At 45.7% G+C, this 20147-nt stretch overlaps 2 protein-coding genes across 2 annotated transcripts; one reads left to right on the top strand and one right to left on the bottom strand.

Moving 5' to 3' along the window:
• The first annotated feature begins 583 nt into the window (after positions 1-583).
• dla (deltaA) lies at positions 584-6353 on the top strand. The gene is made up of 11 exons (XM_029428339.1): positions 584-943; positions 1079-1381; positions 1661-1721; positions 1820-2077; positions 3077-3137; positions 3242-3372; positions 3826-3995; positions 4266-4482; positions 4622-5402; positions 5479-5587; positions 5697-6353. Exons 1-11 carry the CDS (start codon positions 875-877, stop codon positions 5700-5702), a joined length of 2166 nt encoding a protein of 721 aa, XP_029284199.1. The 5' UTR covers positions 584-874; the 3' UTR covers positions 5703-6353.
• Positions 6354-10559: 4206 nt separating this feature from the next.
• On the bottom strand, positions 10560-19035 carry zbtb45 (zinc finger and BTB domain containing 45). Its single transcript, XM_029428351.1, has 6 exons — positions 18869-19035; positions 16354-17670; positions 15848-15982; positions 13705-13845; positions 11595-11859; positions 10560-11325 (listed from the first exon to the last, which is right to left on the bottom strand). The coding sequence occupies exons 2-6, from the start codon at positions 17398-17400 to the stop codon at positions 10913-10915; spliced, it is 2001 nt and encodes a 666-aa protein (XP_029284211.1). The 5' UTR covers positions 17401-17670; positions 18869-19035; the 3' UTR covers positions 10560-10912.
• Between the last annotated feature and the right edge of the window lie 1112 nt (positions 19036-20147).

Here is a 20147-nt window from a genome sequence, read left to right as displayed (position 1 = left end):
ACTTGTGAATTCATTAAGATTTTGTTAACTTTATAAAAGGAAGAAGCTTTAATTCATCCTTTTTCCTCAACAGGTTCTCTGATATTCGTTCCCTCCGCCTGCAGGAGTCACACAGAGCTTGTTTTTATGTTTCACTTCTTATTAGGTCGAAATACTTTCACACGTCTCCATTTTGGGCTCAGATATTAACGCTGTATGTGCTGCACTGCTGCAGGGGTAATGAGGGGGCTGTTGGGGTACTTGCATGGGATCCCATTGTGGAGAGCCGGGCCAGATTGGGAGGTGAAGTCGGGGAGGAGGAGGAGGGGTCCATTTGCATGTTATTACCATAGCATGTGTCAGGCCGTATATAACAGGCTGCAGGCGGCCTTGGCTGGAGACAGACGCACAGTTCACAGTGAGGAAAGACATTGGGGGGAAGGAGGAAGCATGTTGGACCAGTGACAAATCTTCCTTGGGTTAGACCAAGACCTTCACACAAAAAGCTACTTCCTAAAAATTGTCACTTTCAAAAGAAAAAAACAAACAAGGAACCCATCTTTATACTCTCTTTACGCACTGGATTAACGCTTTATAACGGAACTGGAGGACTTCTCTGATTTTTTTTAATTCCACAACGTGCACTCGCACAAGTTCACACATCTTGTTTTGTGAATTTTATTCTTCATTTTTAAGCTTTGGGATTTATCCTTTTTCGTTCCTCGGGACATGAATGAGAGCGGCGTGGCTGACAGCGGCAGCAGTTGATGAGAAAACCCTGTGAGGCGACAGAAACGTGCTCAATGCATCTTCCTCAGAGGGATTGAACAGGAGGAGGCACCCTGAGGACAAGCCGATCCCCGAGACTTTTTACTCTATTTATTTATTATTTATTATGTATTTATTTAATATGGGGCGCGTCATCCTGCTGACTCTTGCCGTCATGTCCATGATGCTGTGCCAGGTAAGCTACTGATTCTCTATTTCTTCCTAACAATGAACCGTCACCCCCCTCCCCTCCCCTCCCACCACAACACACACTCATACACAAGTGGTACTGTGAGTATAGTTAATGAAAATAAGATGCTTTCCTCCGCAGGGGTTTTGTTCGGGAGTGTTTGAGCTGAAGTTGCAGGAGTTCCTAAACAAGAAGGGAGTACAGGGCAACAAAAACTGCTGTAAGGGAGGCCTGACCTCATCTTTCCAGCAGCAGTGCGAATGTAAAACCTTCTTCAGGATCTGTCTCAAGCACTATCAGCCCAACGCCTCCCCGGAGCCTCCGTGCACCTACGGCGGCGCTGTGACGCCTGTGCTCGGCTCCAACTCGTTCCAGGTGCCCGATGTCATCCCAGAGAGTTCATTCAACAACCCCGTCAGGATTAACTTCGGCTTCACGTGGCCCGTAAGTACAGTCACTCATGTCAATTTCCCTACAGTAGAAGTGAAGGCAGCGAAATCGCGCCATTTTTGGTAAACCCGTGCGTAAAAACGCGCTGCAGCACGATTTCTGACATCAACTTCAGGGCGCATAAAGTTTACAGGTATTTAGTTTCACTGGATCAGGTTAGGCAGTTTGTATTCAGCACAGTGAGTGTTTGGCACAATCGCCTCGGGCCTTTGCTTGATGTTATCGCCACATCTCCGCTGGCCACCTGTCTCATGAAGCCATTTGTGTTCCCAGGGGACCTTCTCGCTGATCATTGAGGCATTACACACCGACTCCAAAGACGACCTCTCCACAGGTAGGAAACAAACACCATTCCCTTTTCAATTTGTATCACATTCACGCTTGTTCCCATCCTTTAACCCCTCACTGTCTGCCTCCACATCTGCACTTTAGAGAATCCAGACCGCGTTATCAGCACCATGACCACTCAGAGGCATCTGACGGTGGGAGACGATTGGTCCCAGGACCTGCACATCGGGGGCAAGACGGAGCTCAAGTACTCGTACCGCTTCGTGTGCGATGAGCACTACTACGGGGACGGCTGCTCGGTGTTCTGCCGGCCGAGAGACGATGCCTTCGGCCACTTCACCTGTGGAGAGCGCGGGGAGATAGTGTGCGACGCCGGATGGAAGGGACACTACTGCACTGACCGTGAGTAACAACACTTTGTTACTGTAATAGGAGTGTGTGCATGCGTGTGTGTGTGAGGTGCTGGGAAGAAAGAATCTCAAAATATATTTAAGACACAAAAAACATTGGACAGTTTGTAGTCTGAGATAAAACACCGGGACGATGCTTTAAAGTTAACATTCAGAGATGTTGAGATCATGTATACATAAGTATAATTCGTTGTAAGTGTAGAAAATGTATAAAAAGTTAATTTCTATGTTGAGTCTGTAATCAGATCCTGTGAGTGCCGTTAGAAGGCAACTTGTGCGTAAACACCACGCGCACCCCCTCCTCCTCCCTCACACGCACACACACACACGACCACTTGATTTATTCTAAGGAAAGTTTTTGGGAATAATCTCACGCGTGCCATAAATTTACATGCTACCTTCCGATTCGTTACTCTCGGAGTGGGCCGCGCGCTGATTGGCCGAGGCGGGGGAGGTATTGTTTGAAGTGGGCAGCTGCCGGCAGAGAGGAGACAATGGAGCAGCTGTCGCGCACTGGCAACACACTCGCCAGCTGTCCACTCTTATCTGCCCCAATCCGAGACATTAAGGGGAGTGTGTGTGTGTGTGTGTGTGTGTGTGTGTGTGTGTGTGTGTGTGTGTGTGTGTGTGTGTGTGTGTGTGTGTGTGTGCGCACAGAAGGAATAAAAGAGTTTTGACCCGCAGCGAAGAAGAAGAAAAAAGAGGGTGGTGGGGTGAGTTGAGGGGGTCTGTGTGTGAGTGTGTGTGTACACACACATTCATACACTCCCTCCTTTGTCTCAGGACTATGTTAAGCAGTAAATTCTTCCACGGTGATAAGGAGAGTTTAAGGTAACAGCTAATAGGTTTATGAGCCCCCCCCCCTTTCTTCCTTTTAATGACTTTGCTGAGATTTAAAGGTGATATGAAGTTTTATATCTTCAGCAAAACCAAACAAAGAATCTGTTTTTCCCTCAATGTGTCTAAAAAGTGTCTTCCTCTTCCTGTACAGCGATCTGCCTGCCAGGCTGCGATGAAGAGCATGGCTTCTGTGAGAAACCCGGAGAGTGCAAGTAAGTTTTCTCCACCAGTTCACTGGGGCATTAATTCATTAGTGGGACACATGAAGTAATGTGAGTGGACTGACCGGTGTTCCCTCCTAATTGGACAACAACAGGTGCAGAGTGGGATTCAAAGGCCGCTACTGCGACGAGTGCATCCGTTATCCGGGCTGCCTCCACGGGACCTGCCAGCAGCCATGGCAGTGCAACTGTCAGGAGGGCTGGGGGGGGCTCTTCTGCAACCAAGGTGAGGAGAGAGTGTGATGAGAGTCGGGGGGGGGGCGAGTGATGAGGGCAGAAAGGAAGCAGAGTGCACTGATAGTTAAGTTAGGTTGATGGATACACATCCATGTGAGCACGACTTCTGGAAGAACGTTAATTGAAATGCTGTTTAAAGTTATACATCTAAATACTACTGTTAACTGTTATACAATTGTTAGTAATGTTTAAAAGTCTGTAAAGAGACAAGAGATGGGAGAGCAACACAACAGGCATCAACACTGCGGTAAAGAAACCACAACAGAGCAGCAGTTGTCTCTGGATGAACGGCAAGAGCAGGAGGGAGGGCACAGGAAACAACAAGTCACTGGAAGAAGAGAAAGAGTGTGTCAGAGGACAAAAACACATTCTGTCGCTGCTGCCGTTGTCCTGCCATGTGTTGTGCTGCGGCTAATCCACATGTGCTGCTGTGTCTTTCCAGATCTCAACTACTGCACTCACCACAAGCCCTGCATGAATGGAGCCACTTGTAGCAACACTGGTCAGGGCAGCTACACCTGTTCCTGCAGGCTAGGCTTCACTGGGGCCAGCTGTGAGATCCAGGTCAACGAATGCGCTGGAAACCCCTGTCGCAACGGAGGAAGCTGCGCTGTAAGTGTTTGGTCTTCTTAAAAGGAATTTGGAACGAGAATAGAGACATCCTGCGAACTGTGGCTCCGTGCCAGAGATGTTTGAATGAGACCTGGCATCGTTGTCACATGTCTTCATCCTTCTCCCATCTTTGAAACAGAAAAGCTTCCAAAAATGTAAACATTGTAAAGCGATGCTACAGATGCAGCATATTGAGATTCTAAAGGCTACAGCATGCAGCAGCTGCAAGACAGATCTTGATGTCGAGCCTGTTCTATCTTTTCCCCACAGGATTTGGAAAACACATATACCTGCACTTGCCCTCACGGTTTCTATGGCAACAGCTGCGAACTGAGTGCCATGACGTGTGCCGATGGGCCCTGCTCCAACGGAGGCCGATGTGCCGACAACCCTGACGGAGGCTACTTCTGCCAGTGCCCCACAGGATACGCAGGGTTCAACTGCGAGAAGAAGATTGACCACTGCACCTCCGGCCCCTGCTCCAACGGTAAGAGGGACGGGCCCGGTGGGCTGAGTAATCTCATGCACTTTGTCTTTTCTCCTGGAGAGGCGTAGATCTTTCAGCGTGTCTTGAATGCCAAACATTAGACGTCAGCGTTACTGAACATGTGTGCCTCTGCTTTCAGGTGCACGCTGTGTGGATCTTGTAAACTCGTACCTGTGTCAGTGTCCCGATGGTTTCACTGGCATGAACTGCGACCACACTGGGGACGAGTGTTTGATGTACCCTTGCCAAAACAGCGGGACGTGCCAGGAAGGTCCCGACGGTTACACCTGCAGCTGCCCACCGGGATACACCGGACGCAACTGCAGCTCACCCATCAGCCGCTGTGAACACAACCCTTGCCACAACGGTGCGACCTGCCATGAGAGAAACAGCCGCTACGTCTGCGCATGTGTTCCTGGTTACGGTGGCAGGAACTGCCAGTTCTTGCTTCCGGAGCACGCTGCAATCCGCGGGTCAGAGGTGCCCTGGATGGCCGTGGGGTCCGGTGTGGCCCTGGTGCTGCTGCTGCTGGCAGGATGCGCTGTACTTGTTGGATTCTTCCAATCAAAAGTTCAGCGCGGCGGTCAAATAGAAACCGTTGGTGAGGGAGAGACAATAAATAACCTGACCAACAACTGTCACCGCAGTGACAGGGACCTGGCGGTCAGCGTGATGCCGACACCAGGCGTCAAAAATATCAACAAAAAGATGGACTTCTGCAGCAGTGATCCTGACGAAGGATCTTCACCAGGGAGGAGCAGCTACAAGAGCCGCCATCCGCCCGCAGACTACAACCTCGTACAAGAGGTCAACTACGAGCAGGCGGCCAAAGAGGCCATGCTGGAGGCGGCCTGCGAAGACAAGTGCCAATCCCACGACTCGTTTGAGTTTGAGGAGAAACGCAGCAAACGTTTAAAATGGTAAATATCTGAGTCTCTAAAACTAAATGTCACATCGTCAGATGGATGAAACTAACACGGTTTTTCTTTCCTAAAGCGATTCATCAGAAAAGAAAGCCCCAGAAATGTCTGCATGTGCGGACACCAAGTACAAATCTGTGTTTGTGATGTCAGAGGAAAAGGACGAATGTATAATTGCAACTGAGGTGAGTTTTGTATGTTTTACTTTGTTTCACCTTCCAGTGTCAAAAGGCGTCTGGCTGCGGTCATGTGACGAGCGAACACTAAAGTTTGTGTGTTGTTGTGTCTCTCCAGGTGTAACGAGCCACCAGTGGGCTGCCCGTTGCTTATTTGCTCTATGGGAGAGTTTTTATACTCCTTAAGATGCTGCTCTAACCCTAGGGGGAGGTGTCCCGCCTTGAGACTGCTGCTGATACTGAGACGTTTAACTGATATTCAGAGTGAGCTGGTTCTCTACTGGAAAATAAGCGCAGGCAGCGGCGGCCTGTGGGATGAGAACTGGCGGGGTAAAAAAATACAAAGTTTACAGTTGAAAGTAAACGGCCACTTAGCTTTCTGTTCTGCCTTTTATCAGGGAGTGGGGGGGACATTTTTCTTTAAATATAAACGGACATTGTGGCGAAAACGTGCGACGCTACGATTTGTTTTTGCAACATTTGCACCCAGGCCTTTTCTCTAACCCACACGCCGTTGCTGAGCGCAGGAACTGCATCAAACGGTGGATGTTTGGCCATACTGGCCTGTTCTTCACGAGGCTGCTCACGTGGGCTGTGCACCCCCCACCTGTGAAGACTGTATGTAAACACTGTTAACTGAAGTGCGTTTTCTTCCCCAAGCCCTCCAAAACATTTATGACATAGTATTGTTCATTTCTTTTGTTTCTTTTTGGGACATGAAAACTTTGTCTTGATTAAAAAAATAAATTGCTTTTTGATACAGATTGTGCTTTTGTAAAATAAAGACAGAAAAAACAAGAAAAAAGTTAAGATTTAAAATTATGATTTAATTTAAGTTAATTTAATGATTTTGTGTTATTTTTATTTTGTATTGTATATTTGTGATGTTTGTTATGATTATTTAAGTTGCTTTTTTTAATGATATTTGCAAAGGCACTTCAGGTCAATGGGACTTTTTTAAGAAAATGTTATTTAAGAGGGATTGTACTGTACAAAGTGTTATGTTGTGTCTCCTTTACCGTTTTTGAATGAAGGAATTAGCCAAGACTATTTTTCCAAATAAATATTGCTAAACATGAAATATTAATTGCGTCCAACTTTTGTTTTGTCTTTCTGCAAACACTCTGGAAAACACTTTTTAGGGGTCTGTGAGCAAAGTGAATGAGTAACATCTGTTGTCTTCGCCTGGCGACCCCATCGTGGGCTTTTCTATGCCGACACTGTTGGCTACTGCCAGGAGTTGAAAGTGTCTCCCTGGAGACGGGAGAGGGGGCCTATTCATAAAAAACAATGTCCCTGCGCTAGATTTACCACTCCTAAAGAACAAGTCAGGTAATTCATGGCTCTAAAACTGGGATCCAATGTGGAGTAACGCCTACTGGACTTCCAACACTTTGGGTTTTCCACCCTTCCTGTTCTCAGCAAAAATAACTTTAGTGGTTTTGTTGTCACTAAATTCTGAAGCCTTTCCGTTTTCACTGCAGTAAATCTGTAAACAGCCGTCGTGTGAGAGAGAAATACTTCACATCTTTCCACAATTACCTCTTTAAACTCCGCTCAGTTTTCCTTCTTAATTGCCCCACAAAGACGCTGATTGTATTTAGACACAAATAACTGTAAATCATCAGCGCGGTAGAGTTGGCCCCTGAAGGGGTTTATAACCCCGCGGCATTATGGGAACAGACTTCAGCAGACAATGATGGAATTGACAATGGGACACACAAAAGGCCACCCTTGGGAGAGCCTGCGTGTCCCTCGGCATGCTGGGAGAAAGAGAGTAACAGGAACAGATGTTGTTGAGGAACAGATGCCTTCTGGCCAGAGTTCAGCCTCGACCAGCCAGACCTTCAAAGGCCTGAGCTGCAGGAGCAGAAACAAGAAACAGATTATCTACAGGCCTTCAAGCAAAGACAGCGTCTTCATGACGGATCTGTTGGGAGGCTGAGGGACAGCAGAGATAAGAGGACACCTCCGTGGACTTTGTGTGGAGACATGAATACAGACAAAGAAGCTACAGTATGGCTGCAGGAACACGCGACGCGCTCAAGCTCTGAGGAACCAAAAGTGATTTTCTTTACGTTTGAAAGAAAACTCGACGGAATTTAGTTGTTGTTTCACCAACAAAACACACACACACACACACACACACACACACACACACACACACACACACACACACACAGGAATAAATTCAAACGGGTGACGAGCAGCTGGCCTTGAGCCATAGAACACTTTTTATTTGGAGAAAGAAATCTTTGAAATCACTCATTTTTAAAATTCAATTAATTCATTGAGTACGACATTTAAGTTCTCAGAAAAAGTTAAAATCATGCCTTTAGTCTTTTTATACATAAAAGATGTGGTTTTACGATGACAAGTATTTTTTTTTTTATAAAATGACTGTTTTCTTCTTCTGACATATTTAACCTCTGTTAAAGAAATATTAATGTAGAAAAACAATTATCAACCTCCCGCCCAACAAAACAGAGAACAGAAAGAAAAGGCATAACACAGTACGTTACAATGCGCTGACATGGCTTACACATATTACAGTACTGTACAAGGGTCCGCCAGACAAAATGCACCAAAACCACTTCCACTGCTGAGGATAGATCCAACCTCTGAAACAGCGCAACACTGCTTATTTACCAAACCCAGACCCCAGCGCGGCGTTGGCAGCTGGCAAATGAGGTAAATATTTCCTAAAAAAGCACCAAAGGTTTGGCGTAAAATGTTCTATATAGCTTATAACCAACAGTGAGTTGGAGGAGTTTCAGTCCAGCTTCTTTTAATTCTTTAAATCTATTTTCACCCGCAGCGAAACAAACTACTGAGTCTGCGAGGTTCAGAGGCCAATGGACACGCTGCCGGGCCTGCTCCGCGTAAATAAGCAGTTCTTCCACATCTCAACGGGACATTTAATGTCAGGGTTTATAGTGAAGTCCAGACAGAAAGGACGTCTTCGCTGGATTCACTCTTTGAAGGGAAAACACGTCTCGATTAAAGTGATATTCAAATGATCTCACTCGCATAGTTCTCGTTAGGGAGGGCCACTAATGAAATCATGTCAATTAGAAGGGGCTTACAAAGCTGAGTATCATATAATGCTGCGACTGACAAACATGAAGGGGTGAGCAACACGCCGGGACACTTAAGGTCTTCTTAAGATCTCGGTGAAAACAAAAACAATCTTAGGCCAAATACTTCAGGGGACAACATCTAGGTCTAAGTAGCATGATGTGCAAACTCAATTGTGCATAGAGATCAAATTGTAATAAATATTAAAGTGATAATTAACATTATCACGAGTTTGACTTTGTCAAAGCTTGTAGGGGTGATTGTACATTTTCATGATTAATTTAGTTTTACTAAAACATTAAAAAGGATTTTTTTTTTTTTTATATAATAGTGCTGCGAGAAAAGCTTTCATTGTTTTTTTAAGCAACAAACATTTCCCATTTATTATTAACCAGAGGCCCAAAAGACAAACAACCAAACACTCAATAAACGTCCTGATAAGAATCATTGATTTGTCAGTTATTCAGCGTCTCGCGTCCTCTGAATGTGTTTGTTTTATTAAAGAAGCACATGAGCAACACAGACGGAGCGTCATAGCGATGTACAGGAACTTTACACACAAGTACTTTAGTAAGTTTTTAAAAAGTAAACGGATCTATCGTAGCTTTAGTTTGCACTGTTTCTTCGTTTGATGTAGCTTAAAGATGTGAAGCATAATGCCTGTCTTTGGACCACCGAGGTAATTGTAGGTGTGTGTGTGTGTGTGTGTGTGTGTGTGTGTAGGTGTGTGTGTGTGTGTAAAACATGCTGAAATGTTTCCCAAACATTTCAAAAGAGAAAATAGTGTCCCTCCGAGCCACCGGGGGCTCGTCCTGGTTCGAGGTATATGATCCTGGGGCCGACCAGTGGCGCCTGTGGAAAATGTTACAAAGCTGTCTGATGGATGATCGTGAATTTCATTCACACTGCTGTGCATCACGCCGCCGCCGCCGCCGCCGCCGCCTCCTCCTCCTCCTCCTCCTCCTCCTCCTCCTCCTCCACCTCCTCCTCCACCTCCTCCACCTCCTCCCCTCTCTCCCTCCCTCCTCCCTCCCTGCTGTAGTCTCACTCTGCTCTGACTACTTTCCTTCTTCATGGAATCATCATCAACCTTCTTTGTCCCCCCGGTTTGCTCATGAATAGCTTCGGGCTCCATTCACATTCAATTCACTTAATTCAGCAAGTTTTTCTTTCTTTCTTTAAAAACTAAATTGGAAGACTTATAAATCAACGAAGGTCTTTAGGAGCGTGTAAACTGAAAGGGACATTTTCCTTTTGTTTCATAGACGCGAGTGTGACGGGGAACACACCTTCCACCGCAGGTGAGTGTGTGACACGAGGAGCGACCTCCATCTCTCTTTAAGCTGAGAGATGACCTGCACATTATTAATATACAAACTGCTGAAAACAAAGGGTCCATATGTAGGTGCTCTGTGGGGGGGGGGACGTTTAGTCTTCCTCCAGGTTGATTCAATTTATCACCTTCAAAAAGATGTTTGGAAATTCTCATTCTTGAGTTTTCTGAAGCAACTGAATTAAACTTAATGAGCCTTTTGAAATCCAGACGTGAGCAGAGAGAGAACGCTTCGCCGCTCCACTAGCGTGCCATCACCTGGTGAGGGTGGACCTGCACATACAGTCAGGTGAAAACGTACCACAAGGAGACAAGATCCCCCTCACAGTACATGCTGATGACACACCTGACATGAACTCGTGTTAACAGTTTCCTTTCTTCTTAGTTTTAATGAGTGTTTGATTCTATGCACCTCAACATGTGACACAAACTTAACTTGAGTTAAATGAATTGAGGGTGAATAAAACCCTGCAACCCCCCCCTCCCCACTAACCCCTCCTTTCCCTAACTTGCATCTCCATATAACCCCCCCCTCACCTCCACTAGAAACCCTCCGACCCCCCTGGCCCGCTCCGCTCCGCACTCCTAACCTCTTTGAAACAGGGTTCCTACACATTCTGTTATTAAAAGACTTCTGGATTCTGAAGGTGCGTTTGTCAACAAATGTCACAACGCAGGAAATGACTGTTTGAGAAATGTTCCTGGGGAGGGAACAACACTTTTTACTCATGTTTCCAGGGTTTGAATGGACATTATTGTGCAGCCGTGTAGGAACCCTGGTTGAAAGTGTCGCTAAGATAAAACAATGGGAACCTGTAAGCGCTGTTCTCACCAGAGGAAAAGATCAACAAGGCTGTCAGGACCAAATCATTGTCGTTCACTGGGCTCACTAACCTCCCCCTCTCCCCCCCCCCCCCCTCTCTCTAGGTGGAGGAAGCTCCATGACTGGGCATGTTGGCCATGCTGCCGACCATGCCAGCCGCGCCAGCCATACCTGAGGGCCCTCCCAGAGCCGGAGGGCTGTGCTTGGTAGGTGAGGTCATGTCGGCTCCACGCCCCGGGCCTTGGACCTGGGGGACGTGGTGGGCGTGCTGCAGGGCGTGGCGCTCCAGCAAGGTGCGGTGGGTGAAGGCCCGTTGGCACACGTTGCACTGGAAGGTGCGTTCGGCACGGTGGGTGCGCATGTGCACGTTGAGCGAGCTTTTCTGGGTGAAGCGCTTGCCGCACATGGAGCACTGGAAGGCCCTGACGCCAGTGTGCACCACCATGTGTTTGAGGAGGTAGTCGCGCAGGGAGAAGGAGCGCCAGCAGATGGAGCACTGATGAGGTTTCTGACCTGGGGGCAGACCGACGAATACAAATGAATGTTATTATTACTTATTCTAACTGAACCCGTCATTGAGGTTTTAGTTCTACGTGTGTTCGGTCCAATCTGCTCTACATTTCTCACATTATAGATTCTAAATAACGAATTACACGAGATGGTTAAAACACGAAGCTGTGCAGCATGCAGAGATGCGTCTCGACCACATTGCATGACATTGACGCCGTTTGATTAATAGTTTACATAAAAGATATTCTCTAGGTGGAGGAGGCGTGTCTTACCAGAGTGGATGAACATGTGCTTGCTGTAGTTCTTCCTGGAACGTAAAGATTTGCCACAGTGCGTGCAGTCGAACGAGGTCTCAGATCCCTGGGTGGAAGGGGTGGGGCACGTGGAGGGGCAGGGAGGCGGGGCCGGGGTCATCGGCGCAGGAGGCGGGTCCTGCTGAGTGGGCTCAGTCCCCGCCATGCTGTCAATCCCACCCATGGGCCCGCCCACGTAGAACGGGGAGGGCTGCGACTGGCTCACTGGGTACTGGAAGAGAAGCTGAGGACACAACAAGGTCCACTGTGAGATGAAGCATCTCTTCTTTACTAGAATAAAACAACATTACCTGTGTACTTGTTTTTACTTTGTTTAAATATCTAGATATTAAGGGGGGGGGGGGGGGTAATGGTTGGGTTATCCTCATTTTGTGCATTTCTTATTCTTTGTTTTATCGTTTCTTTGGTAGAAACTAAAACTCAATGAAATCTGAAATTGCATTTTATTTCTATTCTATAGCCGCAGTAATTATACATTTAAACTCTTTTCTTTAGTTACTCGCAGTGTCTGCTGCTGATATTATATATATATATATATATATATATATATATATATATATATATATATATATATATATATATATATATATATATATATATATATATATATATACATATACATATACATATACACACACACACACACACACACACACACACACACACACACACACACACACTGTATATGGTTTCTTGTCCGCTCCTTTTTCCTTAAATCCAAAACACAATTTCAAAGAAGCAGTTTACAATTCTTATCAAATTATCTTTGACAAATAACAACAATTAATTTTGCCTTTTCATTGTTAAATAATTACTGTACAGGACGATTCAATAGCAGTGGCTTCATTTACATTTGCCTTCCACTTGGTCACACGTCTCCAAATGCAAATGAAATCCCTGCTTTGCATTTTAATTTCCAAGCTCAACACACCTGTCAATCTAAATGTTTAGGCAAAGGTCTGAACAAAAGGTCCGTCGCACTGTTTCCTGTTTCATTGTTCTGACGAGTGGGTTTTTATTTAAGTGCTGCATTGCGTTAAATGTTGCTTTCTGTCAATCACAGACGTCTCCTCCAGATGAACTGCGTTCAGATTTAGAATTGAATTACTATGTCCTGCTCTTCAGAGGCTGTGAACGCCTCAGGGTCAGAGTGCAAACCAGTCGTATTACTTTGTGTTCATTTAATCACGGTTCATCTTGCTGCATCTATAGAAACTGATCCAAGCGTGGAGCTTCTTTGGTGCAATGTTTTAATATTTCAGCCTCAGATATTTCTGGTCTTTTAACCGTTATCTAAAAAAGAAGTTGTTTTGTAAATCAACTATTAATGATTAATGTTTAATGTTTAATTCCAAATTAACACGTCTTTCAGGTTTATTTTTTGTTTTGGATTTTGTGAAAGCTATTATGTGCTTACCCAGTTTATTTCTTTACCATTCATTTTTTTAGACAATTGAATACCATTTAAGGCCTTATATACTTTTTTATTTTTTTATATATATATATATAAAAATAAATAAATATATTTATATATAAATATATTATATATAATATATATATATATATATATATATATATAAATATATAAAAATATACCATTTACCAGAGCCTTCAGCTATCAAGCTCCTCTCCAGTGGCAGACACAGACACACTCTCCACATTTAAGAGCAGGCTAAAGACTTTCCTCTTTGATAAAGCTTATAGTTAGGGCTGGCTCAGGCTTGCCTTGGATCAGCTCCTAGTTATGCTGCTATAGGCTTAGACTGCCGGGGGACACCTCCCTGCTCTCTTCCTTCTCTTCCTCTCTCCTCCCCTTGGTTAAAAGAGAGTTCTTCGTCAGCTAACCAGTCTCACCAGTCACACCAGTCTCACCAGTCAGCACAAACAGCGATGCAAATGTTTTTGGTATCCGAGTGTCGAGAATGTTTGTTTTGCGTGCCTTTGGTACACTTTGTCTTTTCCCTGACAATCTTTCAACTTCATACCCAGTTTGTAGAAACATTTTGCGATTGCAGTCGAGCTTAAACGTAATCACGCCGTGTGATATGAGCCTGCCGAGCACACTGACCTGGTTGTTGATGGACTGCGTGGTTGGAGGCGGAGTCAGAGGCTTGTTGACCCTTCCTCTGGGGTTGAACGCCATGGCCTGAGGAGGCTCACTCTGCGGCCAGAAACTCTCCGAAAACACCCCCTGCTCATCGTAGAAATCCTGAAGACACACACACGGATGTAATTAAAGATCCCAACACACCGATCTCAGATGGAAAACATCTGTTATGATGGTATTCATGTTTTGGCTTCAGTTCAAGGATTGTTGAAAAAAGAAATCTACAAGCGTCATGTGTAATAAATATTTACATGAATAATCATTAAGCAGAGTGCTGAACGATTACCAGCTCCATAGATGAAGACGCTCCCGGTGTCTGTGCTGCTCTGGTGAATGTGTGCGTGACTACAGTGTCAGTACTCCACTGTCTCCTCTCGTGTGCTAAAACGTACAGACCGCATCCCTCAGTATTTGACTTCACAACCTATTTTCTGCCCCATTCCTACACACGAGTGCAGACGTTAGAAAGATCAACACGTGCAGTGCGGTCCGACCAGTCGAGCTACGTTACTGTCAAACAGCAGCGGGATCGATGGAACCGTTTGATGTGTGGCTGTGGAGATCATCTGATAGGCTGACGGAGTTTAACCAGTGTGACGGCCTCAGAGGTGTGCTTCACCTGTGTTTCAGGAGGTTGATTGGTGATTCTTCATCTCCTCATCACTGATTCAGCACACCTGAGCAGGCTGGGCTCAGGCTATAAAGAGACCTGCAAGATCTTCTCTGTCTCTTCCATCGGGCCTGCTGCCTGCTATTTATATTGTGCTTGTGCTTTGTGGATCATTTACTTAAATTAAACCATATAGCAAAGTTATTTGATTGTGTGGTCTCCCTCCTTGTCGCCTCCTCTCGAGCCAGGTTGTGACACCAGACACACAGTAATTGATATTATTTTGTAATTTGATAAGTGAAATATCTGTTTTTGCTTAATTGACGGACTGACCTATAAAATCAACATCATACTGATACAATCCAATATATTAATATATATATTATATAATATATATATTAATCTCCATGTGACCTGGACAAGATGATGTCATCCTTTGCATTTAAACCTGGTAAAAAGGATTTCTCGTAATCTCAATTCTGCCCGTTTCGTGATCAGGCGGCGATTTTTCAACATGAGACAATTTCTTTGTCTACTTTCTCTCAGGTTCCTGTATCCTCCCCAAATGTACCTGTCATTGTCAAGTGACAATCATTTGTAAAATAGGACACTGTGGCCATTTACGCGACATGAAGCTGCTGATGTTCTACTCATGAGTTACCAACTGTCCTTTACATCTATGAGCCGATCTGCTCGCATCACATGCCGTGCGTCCTGCGTGTGATCACTCCTTACTTTAACGTTTCTCCTTATCCAGATGAGATATCAGGCGGGGTCGAAATGAGTTATTAAAGAGCTCACAGACTGTAAAAAGAGGTATGGACAAATCTTCACAGTGATCATCTCTAGTCTCGCAGTCTATCTCATCATATGGCCTAACTCTACTCTACCTTTATCAAATAAAACATCTGCCAATAGTCACATTAAAGATAGAAACATTTAGAGGATCAAATGATAGAGTCAGAAGTGGCGAGCAGAAGTGATGCTCTGTGAGGAGAGTAAGAAACTTCTTCCCCACCGTGTCATGTGAACTAAAGAGCAGAACACAAACTGCTCACACACAGGAGATTACCTCATGTCAAGCAGTGCTGGGTAAATTGATGATCACATGCTTTGCTTCACATGAAACACACAACGCCTCAACCTCCCAAATTGAGTGGCTTCCATTTGCGATCTTAACTTACTGTGCAGCACTTTGGAGAGAACTGACAGGCCAAGCTGAATCCTTTTGACTGTGGCAGATGTTGCTAGTGTAGTCTGCAGGGTACAGCAGGCTGCGGCATAAATACGCTCCATGTTTTTCCTTCTACTTACTTCAAGACTTGTGACAGAAATGCTGAGAATACATTTTACACAACAAGGTCATTCTAAAAGTTTTCTTCTAAAGCAAAATGTAAATGTTTGAAATCAAAGCTCAACATTTAAAATCTGCATAATTTCTTTCTTTCATCAGTTGGCTCCCATCGCTGCAGCTCACCTCGGAGTTAAACCCACCTGTCCAAAGCCTGCCATGGATTCCTGGGAGCCCTGCTGCTGTCCGTCTCGTCTCCCGTCCTGCAAGGCATAGACGGTCCCATCTGGGTCCTGAACCCCTTCATCTTTCACCACCACTCCTTCTCCCCCCAGCACCTGAAGAGAAAAAGATTTCAATATAAAAGCAGTAAAGAAATGACGTTTACCACAGTGGCAGGAGCTAAAAGAGAGCAGATCGTCTATGAGAACAGCGAATTGACCCGGCAACAGCCCCTTCCAGCAGGTACTGATAAGTTTAATGACCTACAGTAAAGATGCAGAAGTCCATAGAACATCAACAAGGCAATTACGGCTGAAGTTAAGACGAGCGCTTCTCTCCAATTGTGCAAAGTGCAGAAACATCTCAGCGATATACGCCAATGCAGTGTGAGAAGAGGGAAACGCAGAAAAAGAAAGGAAAGCAAACCGTTGCAGCTCTGCATGCCTGAAAGCTGTAACCATGGCAACCCTTCCCCTTATCCCCCTACCTGGAGTCTTAGCGGCTGCCTCTGCTTGCGGCTGTGGCTCGCCCCCCTGTCTCTCTCTCCGTCTCTTCCTCGCTCTCTCCCGTCCAAGTCCTCCTCCTCGCTATATCTCTCCATCCCCGCCAGCTCATCAGAGAGGTCAGCTGTGTTGCCGCGGAGGCTGTCCCTGCCGATGCTGTCCACACTGCCCACACCGGAGCTGCAGCCCGCGGAGAGGTTCCCTGTGCTACTAGTGCTGGCTCCGTTGGCTGTTTGCGCCAACAGGTCTCGGAGCTTGTACCTGACGTCCTGAGTACAGCTGGAGTTCTGCTTCATGAGGATTGTGCCGTCACCACCGCACATGGAGCCGGGGCCCATGTCGCCCAGTGCCATCAGACTCACTGAGTTAGCTTGCTCCATTGGGCCTGGGCCGCTCTCACTGACACTAACGTTGGCACCCCCCAACCCCCCGCCCATGTTACTAGCTGCGCATTCAGCCATGAAGTTAGGGAAGTTTGCATAACCTCCACCCCCACTTGCACCTACAGAGCAGCTCCCACTGCCACCACTCTCTCTCCCTTTCCCCCCACCACGCTCTTCTTGTTTAGGGAGAACTCCTCCGAGCATCACTCCTCCTGCTGCCGCTGCTGCTGCGGCCGCCGCCGCTGCAGCCGCCGCCGTGGCTGCCGCCTTTCTCTGAGAGATGATCTGGGTGCACTCGTCAATGACCGTCTTGATCTGCAAGATGCTGGCAGCAGTGAGGATGCAGAGGGCCTGTGACTGCAGCACCACCAGCGAGCCGCTGTACATGAAATCCACAAGCTGCTTCACAGTTTCGGCGGGCACCAGCGGTGGCACAGAGATTTCAGAGTGACCGAGCAGCAGCTTGTCCTGGAAGAAGGGGCTGCCAGCTGCCAGGACGCAGGCGTGGGCACGTAGTGAAGCATCATGTATCCGCACGGTCACATCGCAGAAGAGGCCTTCACGCCGCTGCGTGCGCAGGGCTTCTAACACCGACTGGCTGGAGTTATGAAGGTGGATGTAGTGCACGGTCTCTGTGCCGGACACCATGGCCGGAGGGGGCGAGTCACTGGGGATGGGATGGGAGTGCGGGTGAGGAAGGGGGGGCAGGTGTCTAGGGTTTTGCGTCAGCTTGAGGGATAAGGAGGACAGGGAGGGAAACGGATACAGTGCATGGGCCACGGTGGGTCCGCGTTCCCTCAAACAGTCATGAGTCTGATGAAAGCTTGCTGCTCTGCTGTGCTTCAAGTGTGTGCAGAGCTGCCTTTGTTGTCCTGAGAGAGGCACACTTCCACCAGCTTCACTGTCTCTGTCAAAACCCTGTTGAAATAAATCATAATGAGAGGGATTAAACACTAAGAAGTTGGATTCAATTCTGAAACGATGAATCAATCAAGATAAGAAAATAATCTCCTACAATTTAATCATTGAAGTCATTTATGATGCCGAACATGTACTGATTCCAGCTTCTCAAATGTAAGGATTTGCTACTTTTCTACTAATCAATTAGAATCATGAATAAGCACAACTTTAAAGCTTGTGTTTACCGTAGATGTACTTATAAGCTCCGTAGAAATGAATAGTTCAGCATGACTTATGGACTTAAGAAATGTTTATTGACAAAACCCATAACAACTAATTAGTCAACTAATTTAGATGAGGCAGCCCTACTTTGAAAGACTGTAAAACTGTTAAATATATAGTATATAATATATAGTACTGTATACTGGACAATATTATCCATAATGGTAATAATCATTCGTTGCAGACACTTTGAACACTGATTGTGTCATCTTTGAGCCAAGTCACACAGCTGTGGCTGAAGGTGACAACTATGAAGCTGCTAATTAATCATCAATTAAGTCTCGTGCATCGTCTGGAACACCTGTCTTGGACAAATGACAGCACGTGCCGTGCGCGAGTCCAACGGCTCCTCAGGACAGTTTATTTGGCTATTCTTCTCAGCGGGTGGCCGTTAACGCAACACCCCAGATAATGTGACTGTTAGTGGTGTTAAACAGAAGAGTGAGGTAGTACAAACGGAACAATTACAACACCTCGTTGATTACATGCAACTGCCAGTCCCAGTAAACCGGTTACCGACCAGCAACAAGCGACCAGGTTAACGGTGACAAGCTAACGTTAGCTAGCGTTAGCTGTTGACATTAGCCGCTTAGCTCCCGCACGGAAAACTGCTGCAAATGTACAGATTTCTACATGCAAACTGAGCATCGCCATCGACTAAAACACACACGTGAATCGTTAAATATCGAGTGGAAACTGGCAACGTGCCTAGCATAACATAAAAGCAGCTATCGGAGCTCGCCCCCACGCTCCAATACAATGCTAATCTAGCTCGATTACTAGCTAGCTAGCGCAAAATAGCACAAGACACAACTAGTTAAGTTAGCATGCCAGCTAACGGGCTACCACCCTTTTTCCCCGTACAGAGCGCGTTAGCGTAACCCTCAGGTAGTTGACCCGTGTCGTTGCATGTAGGTTGATCGGGACGACCTACCTGCAGTGTGCAGTGACAGCTCGGCGCTCTTTAGTTTCAGGCAGATGGATGCAGCAGGAAGCCCTCAGTATAACGCACCCAACCTGGTGAGAGCTGGAAACAAACACACATGCACACACTCAAAGACTCACACATTCAGATGGGCACAAAAAAGGGATGTGGAGTTTCTCCTGCGTAACGCCAGCTATGCCATGTTCACATGTCCCATACGCAGAGCTTCTCTCACATTAATAGGCGCTCGCATCCTTTAAAAAGTAGCACATTCCTGCACACTAACACACACTAACACACACTAACACACACTAACACACATTAACACACAGCAGAGCCATCAGACATGAATGCATACAAACGCACCTGTGCACACCCACACACTGCAGGAAACATACTGTAACAAAAGGATGATGCACACAAACACAATAGGCTATTGTTTAAATTCTAATTTATACATTTGATTAAAATGTTTATTTGACTTATGGGGGAGTTGCTTCCTGGCATCAGCACAAAAGATGGGATGGAGACAATATATTAATTGCATTGTGTTGTATAAGTACAATAGCAATAATGTAAGACACAGACTCATACTGAACCATAATGAAGCCAGTTTTATAGGTTGGCAGTTGTTCAGCTTGCACATGGAGTGTGTGAATGTGTGTTTAAGAGATAAAAGAGCATTTGTACAGTGAGTTATCCTCTCTGTGCTGCAGCCCGGCTGTTCCGGGTGGATAAACTTCAGTGACGGTGGCAGCAGGTCTGGTGAACTCGGCACACTGAGACTTCAAGGATCAGCTGGTACTTTCAAGGACGAAGACTTGAAGTGAGTACAGTACTGCAGAGCCGAGGAATGAAACTAGATATCGTCTTAGAGTTTGATTATCATAGTAGGACATAAGTATTTTCCTCGTTTTAAAGGCTGCATTACTGGAATTTTCTGAACTTACTAGACTTTTTATAGCTGTTCTATTATTTGCTTTTACCCCCTTTTAGTAATTAGTTCCACATTACTGAAACTCTCATGGTGTGTAATTACTTTGTGTAAGCACCAATGGTCAACACATCAACCCAGTCAGACACATGTAGAACATAGATGCACGTCTTGATGAGTAATGAGTAAATATGTCATCATAAGAATACTTTATTAAACAATTGTAATGAAGAAACAAAATGTTTTGGTTCTTTTGTATTAAAACATCACCTGCAGCTGATAAAGGGCAAAAAAAACAGAATAAAAATTCAGCTTTTTCAGAGATCTAGTAAAAATAATTTATTTCTAGATCAA

This window comes from Cottoperca gobio, unplaced genomic scaffold, assembly GCF_900634415.1.
Source record: "Cottoperca gobio unplaced genomic scaffold, fCotGob3.1 fCotGob3_70arrow_ctg1, whole genome shotgun sequence".
In the NCBI taxonomy this organism is placed as follows: domain Eukaryota; kingdom Metazoa; phylum Chordata; class Actinopteri; order Perciformes; family Bovichtidae; genus Cottoperca; species Cottoperca gobio.
The sequence above is the reverse complement of the archived record's forward strand: the minus strand, read 5'-3'. Positions and strand labels throughout refer to the sequence as shown.

Bases quoted from the DNA above. Each gene is read 5' to 3' on its own strand.
- zbtb45 (XM_029428351.1), bottom strand. From the start codon at position 17,400: ATGGTGTCCGGCACAGAGACCGTGCACTACATCCACCTTCATAACTCC. The intron at 13,846-15,847 runs GTGGGTTTAACT...GTGTGTCTTCAG, and splicing joins CCATGGCAGGCTTTGGACAG to GATTTCTACGATGAGCAGGG. The intron at 11,860-13,704 runs GTCAGTGTGCTC...TTGTGTCCTCAG, and splicing joins CGCAGTCCATCAACAACCAG to CTTCTCTTCCAGTACCCAGT.
- dla (XM_029428339.1), top strand. From the start codon at position 875: ATGTATTTATTTAATATGGGGCGCGTCATCCTGCTGACTCTTGCCGTC. The intron at 3,996-4,265 runs GTAAGTGTTTGG...TTTTCCCCACAG, and splicing joins GCAACGGAGGAAGCTGCGCT to GATTTGGAAAACACATATAC. The intron at 5,403-5,478 runs GTAAATATCTGA...TCTTTCCTAAAG, and splicing joins CGCAGCAAACGTTTAAAATG to CGATTCATCAGAAAAGAAAG.